The sequence below is a fragment of the Stegostoma tigrinum genome, chromosome 4, assembly GCF_030684315.1.
Source record: "Stegostoma tigrinum isolate sSteTig4 chromosome 4, sSteTig4.hap1, whole genome shotgun sequence".
Taxonomy (NCBI): Eukaryota; Metazoa; Chordata; class Chondrichthyes; order Orectolobiformes; family Stegostomatidae; genus Stegostoma; species Stegostoma tigrinum.
The window spans coordinates 45,995,053-46,011,458 of NC_081357.1; the positions used below are offsets into that span (position 1 = coordinate 45,995,053).

General features: G+C 38.6%; 1 protein-coding gene across 1 annotated transcript in view; it reads right to left on the reverse strand.

Annotated features, from left to right (window-relative positions):
• The window catches only part of snx17 (sorting nexin 17), an 87,866-nt gene that overhangs the window by 15,553 nt on the left and 55,907 nt on the right, over window positions 1-16,406 (reverse strand). The window contains exons 8-11 of the mRNA XM_048531027.2: window positions 14,106-14,175; window positions 12,562-12,654; window positions 2,174-2,377; window positions 1,765-1,887 (exon numbers count right to left, since the gene is read on the reverse strand). Of these exons, the coding sequence (XP_048386984.1) occupies window positions 1,765-1,887; window positions 2,174-2,377; window positions 12,562-12,654; window positions 14,106-14,175 (490 nt within the window). The remainder of the gene's footprint in view (window positions 1-1,764; window positions 1,888-2,173; window positions 2,378-12,561; window positions 12,655-14,105; window positions 14,176-16,406) is intronic.

The following is a 16,406-nucleotide window of genomic DNA, read 5'->3' on the forward strand; positions in this document are numbered from 1 at the left end:
AGCTATGAGTTGCTTTTACAAACAGCTAGCATGGATGGCACCTGCTAAACTAGCTCCTTCCATGATGTAACTGTTTGACAAAAAATGATGAGTATTCAGTAAAATTATTATAAGGCAAATTCTGATGTTGAGATACTGCAACATACTTAAATTATGCCATGTTTATAAAGTTTAAAATTGGCCAGTTATTTGGAAATTTCCAAATGGCTGCATTATTCATGCTTTTTTGAGGCATTAGCAACGTTAATGCATGAATTTTTGTATTTTGAAGTTTTTGTAGACTTCAGCATCACTATCTCACTCTCAATTACATCATGCCTTTGTAGTGAATAGTTGGCTTATGTTAAATTGAGGCCTTTTCTTAAGCTTTAACGATCAAAGATAAAGTTTCAGACAATTAATGAATTAAAGCAAAATAAATCAAACATTCATTGATACTGTTAAATTAATATCCTTTGCATTAATTATGACTCAAATTTTCTAGCATTATGATGGATCTAGAAAGGAGGGGTGGCAATTAAAGAAACAAAAATCATTTAGCCAACACAACTGGGATAACTTAAACACTTCTATGGACGGAAAAAAATTCTACTAGTGTTTGAAGTTCAGTAATTGTTAAAATTGAACAAGTTAACAGTATGAATGATTTCTGTAACACATTCAGTATGACCCCAGCATTGTTCTTCCCAAATTTACTCCGCACTAACAATAGTGACCAAGATACCTAAAAACATAGCCATGGCAGATGTTAAGCTGATGACCAGTAATTTCTTTTCTTTCTCCTTTTGTTGAATAGATAAGTTACATTCAATATTTTCCAATCTAAAGGAACCTTCCCGAACCAAGAGTGTTTCATAAAATTAAAGTGGAATGCATCAATTATTTTAACACCACTTATGATCTGCAAATGAAGCCGATCAGGACTTAGCAACTTGTGAGCCTGCTATTGCATGTATTTGCTCAGTTCCACTTCCTGGCGACTGTGATTTTCTTCAGTTCCTTTCTCCCACTGCCTTCAGTTACGTCTGGGATGCTATTTGTATGTACTACAGTCGATCTCTATCTCCCCATTTTCCATCAATTCCTTTCTATAGGACCAATCTCATTTGATTAACTCCTCTTTTAAATATAGAAAATATTTAAAATAGAAAATCTAATTATTTTATATTTCTAGAAATTTTCTTTCGTGTTCCAACTTAGCTGAGGCATTACATCAGCCGTGAGCCTACTGAATGAAGGGCGGGCCAAATGGCCTAATTCTCCTCGCAATTTATATTTCTGGATTCATACAAACTTTTTTTTGATGCTTTGCCGCCAACCAAAGCTATTACACATGACTTAAAACAGATCCAAATTCAACCGTCACTATCTTTAATGTGATGAGATTCACAAATGAACAAAAACTGAAAGAACTGTGGATGCTCTAAATCAGGGGGGACAAAAAGTTGCTGGAAAAGCTGAGCAGGTCTGGCAGCATCTGGGAAGGTAAAAACAGAGTTACTATTTTGGGCCCAGTGACCCGAAACATTAACTGTTTTTAGCTTCACAGAGACTGCCAGGCCTACAAAGCTTTTCCAGCAACTTCGTTTTTGTTCACAAATGAACGTTAACCTTGAAGACCCTTCTAAGTAAAAGTGGATAGTTATTTCAGGAGTTCTGTGATCCAGTCATTCTAGCATTGTCAAAGTGAACAGCTCACTTATTTTGTTATTAAGGCACCATAAGTAAAATATTTTAATATTCAAAATCAATAATATGCCTCACCTGGGGGCTAGAAATAGTCACCCACTGGAGTCGGTCTTTGCTCATCAGATATTCAAAAGCCAATTCCAATTTGGTCTCTGTTTTTCCTGGGATGTTTGCAGTGCCATTTGTTACAGGAACTTGCTAGTGTTTAAAAACAACAAAATAATTAAATATACAAGCATGCTGAAACAAATTTGAATTTAGTTCAACATTTTGATTATCCAGAAAACAAATTCATAGTTTCTGCAGCAATTAAAATCATTGTAATTTTAAATTTAATACAAGCAACTCTTGCTCAAAATCAAGGGAAGAATTTAACTCTTAATTTTTACTTTTTTTTTAAGAAGTTGTGAACTTTCTGTGGAGAGTTTTTTTTAAGAAATAAAAAGGGACAGTAAGGTGTTTAAAAACCTTCTATAATACTTACTGAGGAAGTAACACGCCAGCATCTCATGCGCGTGACCTTGAAACTACCTTCTTTGATTTGGTCATTGGGTAACTTGACATGAAAATTTAGTTCATTATTACCGGCGCTGACTATTACATGACATTCTCTCTCTGGAAAATCAGTGATGCATGGGTCAAACTTGATATATCCATAATACTTCAGCGTTTGAGCGAGGCTGATAAACTGCACAAAAGCACAAATATTTACATCTTTACAGACAGTACCTTTAAAGTTGACAAAATCCTTTGCTAAAATGGAAAATAAAAAGATGTACACTAAAAGAAAGACTAAAAACATTGTTTCTTTACATCAGGAAGGCAGAAGTCTACAGCATGGTGACACTATTTTCTTTTAAAACACACCACACAAAGAGAAAATAAAACATTTATCTTGCCTTAGATTCGCTCAGGATTTTCCAAAACATTCTGTGGCCAAGGAAGTACTTTTGACACTGTGCTAATATAGGAATTACAAGCAATGCAAGTAAAGCAAGGCTAACACACAGCAATGAAATAAACAGCCAAGTTATTTCGTAAAGTGCTGATTACAAAAAAGCAGAAACTTTGTTCGCTCTCTCTGACAAAGGCACTTGCCTGTAACCATAAAGTACGCCTAACTTTGTGATGTAAGCTGTTTGGCCTACGTTTTCCCACACAGTCCTCCAGGCTTTTAATCAGCTATGAGATCGATTTGGACATAGTGTTGATGTTCCGATAATTTACACAGAGTCATTGAAGACCATCAGGTTTAAGAACAAAGAAAACTACAGCACAGGAACAGGCCTTTTGGCCCTCCAAATGTACACCTCTATACAGATCCTCTATATAAACCTGTCAGCTATTTTCCAAGGATCTGTATCCCTCTGCTCCCTTCCCGTTCATGTATCTGTCTAGATACATCTTAAATGACACTATCGCGCCTGCATTTACCACCTCTGCTAGCAATGCATTCCAGGCACCCACCACCCTCTGCGTAAAGAACTTTCCATGCATATCTCCCTTAAAAATTTCCCCTCTCACCTTGAAATCGTGACCCTAGTAATTGAGACCCCTACCCTGGGAGAAAGCTATCCACCTTGTCTATAACCGCTCATGATTTTGTAGACCTCAGTCAGGTTCCCCCAATAATCTCCATCTTTACAATATAAATAATCCTAATCTACACAATCTTTCTCTTTAGCTAGCTAGGAAGATGATCAGCAAACTCCACTTGCTTTGACTCAGCTCGATGTCATCGTCTTGGAGTATGACTTCCACTAACTTCCGTACCTGTGCTGCCTTGAGGATTAAGCCTGTAGTGGTGTTGTTTTATTTGAACAGCCTTCCCATCCTATTTTTATGTACACCCCCATAGTGCTGCAACAAGCCTTTCAATGCAATTCTCTGTTCCTGAGACAAACAGCTTACTACCCTATCTCAGTCTTTCAGGACTTCCTTATTATTCAGTTCATTCTGAGGCACATCAAAATCCACATCATCTGGATTTGATTCCCTGTCATATTAATATTTCATTATGTTCATATAACACCCAATAATTTTTTCTTCCCTATCTGTCCTCTTTACCAGATAATTCACCTGACTTAGCTTCTCAACCTGATATGGATCACTCAACCTTGGAGGCATCTCTACCACTGATACCATCACCAATACTTTATCCTCATGGGCAAACATGCGAGTTTTATCCGCTTCTTGCTTCATTATGTGCTGCACCACCTTCAGATAGTGTCCAGCTACTCTGTTTAATCTCTCAGCTCAGATGCATAATCCAACTGTGAAACTTCTGACTCCAGACCTATCCGCTTTTCATTAATTTTAAAAGGCCCTATTAGTGCCCAAATATCAATTCAAATGTAGTAAAAACAGTTGTTTCATTTGGAGCATCTCCAATAGTAAATAATATAAATAGGATACCCTTATCCCAATCAATTGGGTAAACCTGGCAATAAGCTGTCAGTATGGTCTTTTGGTTCTGATGCCACCTTTTTAATGCTCCCTGGGATTCAGGACGGTATGCACTTGACTTAAAGTGTTGGATGTATAAGCTATCCATGACCTTCTCAAATAGTTTGGCAGTAAAACTGGAGCCTTCGTCTGACTGGATCTCCCTGGGTCCAACATAATGGGTAAAGAAAGTAAGCAACTCCTCCCCAGCCTTCTTTGCCTTGACAGTCCATAATGGAGTTGCCCCTGGAAATCTGAGAGACAAATTCATTATGGTCAGCAAACACTGGTTCCTACTTTTAGTTTGAGAGAGGAGACCTACACAATAAATCATGACCCGTGTGAAAGGTTTTTCAAATTGTGGGAATTGGCATCAAAGGTGCTGGTTTTATTATTGTCTGTGGCTTTCCTGGTATTTGACATATGACAGCAATCAGCAACATAATCTGATGAACTTCTGCCTACTTCTCTGCACTAACCTACTACGGTCTCTGTTTCCATCTTAGGATTCTAACCTCAAGGTAAGAACATTGTAAAATACATTGATTCCTTTTCTGAGTAGGCTTATGATAGAAATCTTTTGTCGTCTCATTTTTGTTGTAACTCCATTACTCTTTCAGAGCTAAACACCTTTGCTTGATCCTCTACTTGTTTGAGTTTTTCCTTTACCATTTCATCAACCAGAGTGTCAGCTAACTGGACTTCAATTTTTTTGTCTTTCCCTTCTGACTTTAACTTCTCATTCTGGACTGGTCACCACAGAGTCTGGAAAAATTCTAGGTTTTTTTTAAAACTCCTCAGTTCCCTGGTTTTCTTTTGGCTTCTCCAATCCCATGGGCATTACTCCAACCTCTCAGCCAGGTAGGGTGTTTTCAAAAACAAACTGTATTCCTGGAACAGACACTTTCAGTTGCTCCCACTGTCACTTCCCCAGTCTTGGTTGAGCTTTCCAACCTTATCTTACAGAGGGGAACACTAAATCTCTCTTCATTTATCCTACAGATCATCAGTTTCTCAGGTAACATTTCACGAGTACAAATACTTTAATCTCTTACTTTTAGAGACTGACCAACTCCTGTATCTCAATATTTTAACTTCGTTACCTTCTTCCCCTGTTCTTCCTGCATAAACCTCACCCACAGGGGTGAAGTCTTTGAAGAGATTGGACACTATTACTATCTGGCCCATGACTAGGCTGTGCACTTTCCTACAGTTCCTAGATTTCTCTTGGGATTTCTTTCATCATCGCAACTAATCCCATTGGTTTGGCCTCTTTTACCACATCCTTCTACCCAGAGCCTCTTTCAATCCACCAGCACTGTGACTGTGTGTGTTCACCTCTCACAGTGGAAACACCTGAGGCCTTTTGCTTCTTTTTCGCCCTCTTTGGGTTACTTTTTCCATGTGATAAACTGTTCCCAGCATGATCTACTTTTTGTTTTTCATCGAAGGATCTCCTTTGTCCCCCAATTTCTATCCCTCACAGAATAAAATTGCTGTGATAAGCTAGATTTTGATTTATGTACTAACACACATTCATTCACCATTTCTGCGGATCTTCTCACTGTTTTAGCTTCCTGTTCCTCAAGTCTGATCTCTTTTGGAAGTTTTTAAACTCTTCCAGCAGAATAATCTAAGACCCTCATATGTCTTTTCTACGTTCATGCTCTCATACATCTATTGAAGTTGTTATGTTTAATTCTTTCAAATTCAACACAAGAATGACTTGTTTCCTTTCTTATATTTCTGAACTGCAGTGTGTGTTTCTGGTACCAAAACAGCCTGCTTTACTTCTTCATATTCTCTTGACACCTCGCCTAACAGCACTGCACACAACTCATTATCCCTATCAACCAAGTTGATCTGAATTAACATTACCCACAGTCTCTGGCCAGTTCATCCATTTAGTCAATCTCTCAAAGAAAAGGAAAATGGCTTCTACACCTTTTCCTCAACTGTTGGTAATGTACTGAGTTTTTTTTAATACAAAAAGACATAAGACATTAATCCCCAAGTTTGTTTAAATCTGCTGGGACCTTTCATAACCCAAACCCAATCAAATTTTATCCAAATCTGTTCAGATCCCACACATGATCAGGCCAGGTTTGGATTCTAGCTACCAATCTGTTATAAAGAAGTGGTAAAGTGGAAGAAATCCATGATACTCACTTTACAAGCTACTAATAACAACTTGTTTAACTAACTCTAATTAGTGAGCAACTTAACAGAGAACAAATTAACAGAACTACTAACAAACGGAACAATTCCCTCCTCAACTATTCCCGAATAAAACAAAATTCTAATCGTACGATGTTTCAATAAATATCAGTCCCACTTACATAAACCAAAAGAAAAACAAAGAAAATTAAACTTATGCTCTCAAAATTACAGCCAGAATAGGTCTTCCCGAATGTTCTTAGCCTTCTCCGTCCTTTTCCATTCACAAATATTTTTTCCCATCGAGTGAGTCAGGAATATTAGTTAAGAGAGCCATTGTAACTTAATTTAGATGGTGCTACTCAGAGCTTAGAGATTTCTTCGAAAGCCAGATTTTCTCTCTTCAGATGGCAATTTGCTCTGAAACAGATTTTCAGGTGCCTTCTTCTTTTACACCCTTGATAACCTATTAATGTCCTAGAGTAGAAATTGGTTCTTGGTTGTCAAAATCAGATTTAGAATTAATTTGGTTTTGGCCTCTAGGGCCTGGCTTAAATTTACGGACTAAATTCAAAAACCTGTTGCCTTGCTAAAAATGCTGCTTTGCCTGCTAATGGTATATCCTTTTGATACAATGTTTCAATGTCAAGAACTCTGCACATGTTGCTGACCGTAGCCAATTTTTTTTTTAAGGTTTGGAGATTGAAAAGAATCTTTCAAAGAAACCACACACTCTTTCACCCATCATTTTACTAAAATTCTAACATCATGCCTTCCAATCCACAAATGCTACACCCAACTTTGCAACACTGTGCTAAATGGGTAGATTTTGAACAGATCCAACAACTCAAGATGGGGCACATACAACGCACTGTGGGCTACCAGTAGCAGCAGTGCACTCCAACAATCTTCAGCCTCATGGCCCAGCAAAGACCCCACTATCATTATCATCAAGCTAGGCACAAGACCCTGGTTCAACGGAAGGTGTAGAGTGCATGCCTGCAGCAGTGCCATGCATATAAAAAATGATGTGCCAAGCCGAACCTACAAAACATAACTGCTTGCTTGGCAAATAGCGTAAGCAGCTAGTAACGCAATCAAGTGACTACAAAACCAGTGCGGTCTTATCTCTGCAATCCCGGCCACCGCTAGTCATGAGCAGTAGTGGTCAATTAAACAATTCACTAGAGGAGGGGCCTCCACAAGAATCCCCATTCTCAATAATGGAGTCCAGGATATCAATGCAAAAGTTAAAACTCAAGCATAAGCAACAACTGTCAGCCAGAAGTATTGAAAGGATGATCCATTTCGGCCTTCTTCAGAGGTCAATCACATTTACAGCTGCCAGTCTTCAGCCAATTCAATTCACTCCACACGGTATCAACAAACAGTTGAAGGTACCAGATACTGCAAAGGTCTTGCCAATAACACTGAAGATGACTGCTTCAGAACTTTCTGCAATTTTTGCCAGGTTGTTCCAGTACAATTATAACACTGACATCTACCTGTTCAGATGGAGAAATGCTCCTGTAGTCAAAAAGCAGGAAAAATACAACATGCCCAATTACCACTCCATCAGTCTACTCTGAATCACCAGAGGCAAGATGTCATCACTGCTATCAAGCAGCACTTGCTTAGAAATAACCTGTTCATTGAATCTCAGCTCAGGCGCTGCCAAGGCCTCTGATCATTTGACCTCATTATAACTTTTGTCCAAACAGGGCCACAACAGCCAAATTCCAGAGATGAAGTGAGTGATTGCCCTTGACATTAAAGCTGCATTAGACTGAGTATGGAATCAAAGGATTCTCACAAACTGCAATCAGAATCAGGGGAAAGTTTTCTGCTGGTTGGAATCTTACCTGACACAAAAGGAAGATGGTTGTGATATTTGGAAGTCAGTCATCTCAGCTCCAGAACATCTTTGCAGAAGTTCCTCAGCACAGTATCCTTGGATCAGATATTTTCAGCTGCTTCAGTAACCTTCCTTCCACAAGGTCAGAAATGGGGATGTTCACTGATGACTGCACATTTGTGACTCCTCAAATAATGAAGCAGTCCATGTTTAAATGCAACAAAATCAAGAAAAATATCCAAATTTGCGCTGACAGGTGGCAAGTAACATTCACACCATACTATTTCCAAGCACTGACCCTGAACAGAGAATCTAACCATTACTCCTCAATATTCAATACTATCACCACTGAATTCCTCCCTATCAACATTCTGGGTCCTACCATTGAACTGACCTAGTCACGCAAGTACTGCAGCTACAAGAGCAGATCAGAGTCTAGGAACCTTTCAGTAACTGAATTGACTCCCCAAACCCTTTTTACAGTACAAGACAGAAGTGTGATGAAATATTCCCCACTTGCTTAGGCGAGGTGTAGCTCCAACAACAAACAGCAGCAAAATTACTCAAGTGCAAGGAGACTGAAGTGCAAGACAGATTGAAACTAATGTAGAACCCCAAAAACATTGGCTCTATCTTAAGCTTCACTACTATTCAACAAATGTAATCTTTTAAAACTGCCACCAGAGCACACTGTCATTTTTTGCTTCATTCAACAGTGAAGTTAATCAAAAAAATTAACTTTCAAGTTCGTATGTACAATTTTCAAATGACTGAGTGTAGGTTCTAACATTCACAAAAGGCTGCTGGTAGCCAATTTACTGCATCATCATACTGATAACATTAAATAATCTGAAACATGTACTTGAAAAGTTTAAAAGGAGATATACATCAAATATTCATCACAATATGGTATTCAGATGACACGTAAGACTGTTATGCAAAACCTATTTTCACTAAGCTTTAATTTTGTTCCATCAAAATGAGCCTATCAATTGCTAACCCTAATACCTTGATGACTGAGCAGGTATTCATGAAATAGGTAAAAACAGAATAAGGCTACCTTGTATCAAAGCTTTTAATGCTTGTGCTTCAAAAATACATGCATTTATGCATAAAAAGTCCAGGAACAGGCACGGAAAGAAGGGAAATAGTGAAGTATCCAACTGACACCAATAACAGAAAAATCAGGATAAGGAATGCAGGCAATGGTAAAATATTACATACTTTTCCCCAATATACCAAGATAAGAACTATGATAGGAGACATTAATGAGGTCAAAGAAATAAAATTATCCTAAGATTGAAAAGGTGTGGTTTGAATGAATCAAGTTTACAGAGGATAAAAACTTCTGTCCACATTGATAGCATCCTTACATAAAAGTGTTGGAGGATAGGTGACTGAGGATTTCTTACATAAAAAGATATTAAGCAGAATAACAGGAAGCTGACTACACGCCATGGAATTTAAAATAGATTCAGATCAGTAGCAAGGTACAAAGTTGTGTTTCACATAGATCAGTAACTGGAGCATGGTTGTTCAATATCTACACAAAATGTGATGGTCTCAGGAAATAGAAGGTCACCAGATGCCATCAGATTGGGGGTGTCGTTAATGTAGAGGACTGCAATAAAGAACACAGAACTGTACAGCACAGTACAGGGCCCTTCAACCCACAATGTTGTGCTGACGTATTATCCTAGTAAATTCAATCTAACCTGCATACCCGACATTTTACTACCCTCCATGTGTCTATCCACAAGTCGCTTAAAAGTCTCAAGTCTCCACTACCACTGCCTCCAGCGCATTCCACATGCCCACCACTCTGAAGAATCTACCTCTGACATCTCCCCTATACCTTCCTCCAATCACCTTTAAATTAAGTCTCCTCATAACAGCCATTTCAAAGAGAGGAATAAATGAGCAAAGCTTGCAGAATGGGGATTTAATTGCTAAAGCACAGATAACTCAACAGGTAGAACAATTTGGTAGCAATTCAGAGGGTACATGCTCATCAGGAAATAGTATACATGGAGTACAACAGCAGATAAATAAATTGAAGTAGTGACCCAGGTTGACAAGATCATTGAAGCAGCAAGGAAAGCACAGGAGTTTGTTTCAAAACAGAATTGAAAAGCAGAAAGGCTGCGAAAAACATCTTTGAAACATTGGTTGAAGTACTATGCAGTTCATAGCTACATATTCTATTAAAAATACTAGTAAGAGTGCAATAGAAATCCATAATCATTATATAAAAATTGAAGAGGTTATCCCCATCAGCAATTTCTGAACGGCCTTCTCTTTCTACAAAGAAAAAGAAATAGATGTGAAGGAAGGCCAAGTAGAGTCCTTTTAAGATTAAAGAAAGGGCTTGATATAGTAGCAAAACAAAAAATACACTTGTGGATAAGACTAGAACTGTCCTAAATCTAAAAATAGTCACCAATAAAATTTCAGACTTAAATAGCATAGTTCAAATATATTGTGCAAATCCACCAGAAGAAATAATTACTTTGCATTGTTACAAGTGTCTCATTTTATCATTTGTGTTTGAGTGCAACTTTTTTCTAGGAATTAAATTTTTAATTACAAAAACAAATGACAAACTGACCGAAGATATTGGCAAATAACTTTAAAATAACCACAACTCAAAACTTAGCCCATGTTCACTTAAAAAGGTTTGAAGTTGGAGGTGTGAAAACAAACTGATAGTCAATTCTTGGCTGCACAATGGAGACAGACTCTGGGAAGACTGCAGCCAGAAATAAAAGTTATTCATCTGGGTCCCAAAATTCATCATAGAATCCCTAGTGTGGAAACAGACCATTTCGGCCCAACAAATCCACACCACTCCTCCGAAGAGCATCCCACACTGACTCTCACCCCTACCCCTGCATTTCCCCACGTCTAACCCACCTAACCTAAATATCCCTGGACACTATGGGCAATTCAGCATACTCAAACCACCTACCCTGCACATCTTTAGACTGTTGGAGAAAACCAAAGCACCTGGAGGAAACCCACGCAGACACGGGGAGAATGTGCAAACTCCACACAGGCAGTTGCCAGAGGGTGGAATTGAACCCAGGTCCCTGGCGCTGTGAGACAGCAGTGCTAAGCACAGAGCCACCATGCCACCCAAATTGGAGGGATGTTTTGAATAGTTTTACTGTATCTGGGACATCCTAGATGTGGCATTTTGCCACGGGGATAGATTGCAGGGTCATTTTCTTCTTATTTGGGTATCATTTGTGCACTTGTTGCACAAAAATTGCTTCATCTTCGGCATAAATTTCAGATGGCAGTGACGTCTATGCTTGCAATGTGGGGTGGAGATCACATTTTGGCTAGAAAGAAGTTGGAATTTTTGCATGGCAACAAGGGCCATTAAGTATCGGGTGCTGCTCAGAATAGCATCAATATTGAGGAGAATCAAAGTAAATTTATGAAGAGATAATGGCAAACTTTGTTTAGACCTAGGAAGAATCCTCAAAATTCTGTCACATATGGGAAGCTTGTGTAGAAATGCAAGTGGAACTGAAAGTTATGTTGAAACAAAGAAAAGCTAATGCTGAAGAGGAGATTGAACTAGAATTGTTTTAATATGACTTTCCCCTTAGATATCAACGTTAACACTCTGATCAGTTCACAATAATCTAATTGCTCAGACAGCAAGTCCATCATGGATTGCTGTAACTTCACCACAACAGATAAAAACTATCCCATGAACTTAGTAAAAGGGATAGAAATGACTGACATGAGGGGTAGGGAATGTTTAAAAAGCAAACGTTTCAATAAAAAGGTTGATTGAAAAGGTTTTAACGGAGGGAGAAAAGAAAGATGCAGAAAGGTTTCAAAAATGATTATGCAGGTGGGGTTTAGGCAGCTGAAAACTTTGCTTTTGAGCAACTGAATGAGAAATTTAGATTACGCATCGGATGACAGGGAGCCAGTACACACAGGTGAGAACAGGAGGAACAGTATTTATTAAATAGCTGAAATCGAATTTGAATAATATAGGATGGAACACTGCCCAATGAGAAGAAATGATTTCCATATGTATTTGGCAAACTTATAAGAAGTTATTTTGCAGTTAGTGAATTTACATGAAATACTTAACAAACACATATTTGTGATTTTATCGATGTTAATTATGTCACAGTGAGGTTTTCCAGAAATACTGTCAAGATCATTTCAAAGCTACAATTAAATGCCATAATTGCAAATTTCTATTTTTCACTGTGGAGCTAAAACATTTCCACAGTACCCTCTGTCCACCTACATCATAATGAAATTATGCATCAAAAATTGTTAAAATGGCAAGAAATTAAGAAATTGAGAATAAATGCTAGTTTTCAAAAACAGCTTTCCTTCTGTACTGATCACTCTGTGTTCACTCTTCACACCAGAGTCCTAACCTCTTTTTTGGAGCCTTTTTCTTGAAGTGATTTCAGCTGTCGGTGTTGCTCCTTATTGACCAGGATCCACCCTCGTTCAATATCAGCCACAGTCTATGACAAAGGAATTATTTCAGTGAATAAAAACCAGCTTTTGAAAGTGTAGTTGACATGCATAATCAAGACAGCAGTAGCATGGATGCATGCCTCCGGCAGGAGCTTTCACTGAGGAAGGATCATGCAGGTAGGCAACTGTAAACATATGACATGAGAAATTTTGAATCAAATGACCATTTATTTCACATCACCTGTCTCGTCCCATAAAAATATGGAATTCACATTTGTGCCTTGAAGATGTTAATCACCTGAACAGGAAACCTCAGTTGAATGGATTGTAGATATGTTTATAAAAATGTAATTTACAGTGCACCTTGGGACAAATTATAACAGATGATTCTGAACAATGGAATAAAAACAGAATTTAATCACATGACATCCCAAAGCATTTCATGCCTAAATTTCTAACAGTTCTAACTAACAATCTCTGTAATAATGTAGGAAAATACAGTAGCCCATTTGAGCACATCAAGATCCCACAAACAGCATGGAGATACAACTCTAGGCTATGATACTTGGTGATCATACATGAAAGAATTGGTTTAGTCATTCTGCCACTATTTAATAATAGTGTACTGGAACACAGGAACACAAGTAAGTCATTCAGCCCTTGAGCCTATTCCACCAATGAGATTATGATCTGTGACTTCATACAGTATACCTGCCTTTGGTCTACATCCCTTGATATTTTTGCACAACAAAAAATTTATTGACCTCATTTAAAATTACCAAGTGACCCAGTATCCGGCGTTGTTTGAGGAAGAGTTCCATCCTGTGCACAAAACTGCTTCTGAACAACTCTCCTGAATGGTCTGGCCCTAATTCTCAGGTAATGTCCCCTAGTTCTAGAATCACCAACTAATTAAAATAATTTACTTGATCAACCTGGTCATCGATGCAAAGCAGACATTTAAAACCTCCACTGTGCCCCTGTATGCGCAGCAAATCCTAACTGTCTTCAATTTAAAAGACGACATAACGAATATAACATCTTGTAGAAGACAATCCTAAAATGGTGTTTACGCTCAAGCAGTGAACTGTTCAGACTACTCCACAGGCCACTCTTCTGCTTCCTTCATTTTAAAAATGGAACTTCTCCATCATTTGGTGCTACAGTAAATGGTCAGGAATGTTCAAAATAGTTTAGATTAAGAAAATATATTTATGATTATTTTTTCTAACAAAACAGATTTTGTCAAGTAAAATGTGAGGGGAGATAAAAATGTAGGATATATTAAAAAAATGAAGGAAGTGAAGAAGAGAAATGATAGAATATTTCAATAAAAAAAGCAAGGGAAAGGAAAACACATTCTTCTGTGACTCTTGGCGTTCTTAATTTTGATACGCTAACTGAAAAACAAAATGAAGACTAAATCAACATTGAAGACTTCAATCTGATTACAATGCTTGAGTTGCATCAAATACTTGGCAACTAAGACTCCTCCTACCTGAGCATATAATAGACTCAATCCAACCCGATTTTCCATAACATCATCATCATAAGCAGTGTCCCAATAGCTGTAAACAAAACATGGTTATCAGTACAAGGTAATTATTTGCATGTGTGGTATCTCAAACAATCGACGATGGATTTAAAGGTCATCATTAGACTCTTCATTCCAGATTTTTACTGAATTTGAATTTCACCATCTACCTTCCCCACATTATTAGCTGGGTTCTAGATTAACAGTGATAATACCACTGGGCTCTCACTGCCCCTATAAAAGCAAAATACTGTGGATGCTGCAATTTGAAATTAAACATTGAAAAGGCAGACTAAGGTCAGGCAGCAATTGTGGAGAGAACACAGTTAATGTTTCAGGGCTGTGATCAGAGTACCAGCAGTATGTTTTTAATTCACAAGTACTTGTGTTAAAGGGCTACAAAATGGAAATGTTAAACAATTTCTCCATTATCAGATGCCACCAGATCTGAGTATATCAGCACTTTGTTTATATTCCATAAATATGAGTTCTGAGGGAGGTGGCTGAGGAAATAGCAGAGGCTTTGGTCGTGATCTTTCAAACGTCACTGGAGTTGGGAAAAGTCCCAGATGATTGGAAAATTGCAGTTGTAACTCCCTTGTTTAAGAAACGATCAAGGCAAAAGATGGAAAATTGTAGGCCGATTAAGTAGTTGGTAAAATTCTTGAACCCATTGTCAAGGATGACATTTCTAAATTCCTGGAAGTGCAGGGTCAGATTAAAACAAGTCAGCATGGTTTTAGTAAGGGGAGGTCGTGCCTGACAAACCTGTTAGAATTCTTTGAAGAGGTAACAAGTATGTTAGACCAGGGAAACCCAGTAGATGTTATCTATCTAGACTTCCAAAAGGCCTTTGATACAGTGCCTCACGGGAGGCTGCTGAGCAAGGTGAGGGCCCATGGTGTTCGAGGTGAGCTACTGGCTTGGATTGAGGATTGGCTGTCTGACAGAAGGCAGAGAGTTGGGGGATAAGAGGCTCTTTCTCGGAATGGCAACCGGTGACGAGCGGTGTCCCGCAGGGTTCAGTGTTGGGGCCACAGCTGTTCACCTTATATATTAATGATCTGGATGATGGGACTGGGGGCATTCTGGCAAAGTTTGCCGATGATACGACGATAGGTGGACAGGCAGGTAGTACTGAGGAGGTGGGGAAGCTGCAGAAAGATTTAGACAGTTAGGAGAGTGGTCCAGGAAATGGCTGATAAAATTCAATGTGAGTAAATGTGAGGTTTTGCACTTTGGAAAAAAGAATACAGGCATGGACTATTTACTAAATGGTGAGAAAATGCGCAAATCAGAAGTGCAAAGGGATCTGGGAGTGTTGGTCCAGGATTCTCTAATGGTTAACTTGCAGGTAGAGTCCGTAATTAAGAAAGCGAATGTAATGTTGTCGTTTATCTCAAGTGGGTTGGAATATAAAAGCAGCGATGTGCTTCTGAGGCTTTATAAGGGTCTAGTTAGGCCCCATTTAGAATACTGTGTCCAATTTTGGGTCCCACACCTCAGGAAGGACATACTGGCATTGGAGCGCGTCCTGCGTAGATTCACACGGATGATCCCTGGAATGGTAGGTTTAACGCATGATGAACGGCTAAGGATCCTGGGATTGTACTCATTAGAGATAGAAGGTTGACGGGAGATCTAATAGAAACTTACAAGATAACGTATGGTTTAGAAGGGGTGGGCACTAGGAAGTTGTTCCCATTAGGTGGGGAGACTAGGACCCGTGGACACAGCCTTAAAATTAGACGGGATAAATTTAAAACTGAAATGAGACGACATTTCTTCAGCCAGAGAGTGGTGGGTTTATGGAATTCATTGCCGCAGAGTGCAGTGGAGGCCGGGACGTTGAATGCCTTCAAGGCAGAGATCGACAAGTTCTTGATCTCAAAAGGAATCAAGGGCTACGGGGAGAGTGCAGGGAAGTGGTGTTGAAATGCCCATCAGCCATGATTTAAATGGCAAAGTGGACTTGATGGACCAAATGGCTCCATTCCTATGTCTTATGGTCTTATGCACTAATGTTGCTTGGTATTTCATATAAAAGGAACATTACTGCAGACAGGCACATACTTGCAATTACCAAAAAAACTCTTCCTAGCCAAATTTGACAGCTGATTTGAAGCTATGCTATCCAGCACGTGAGCCACCAAAATAGCAGACCAAATAATTACAGTTGACTTGGGTCTTTTGTTGAAATGTTAATTTTGTTTCAGACTATCTTCGTTTACTTCATGATCATTGAGTGAAACTTGACCAACTGAC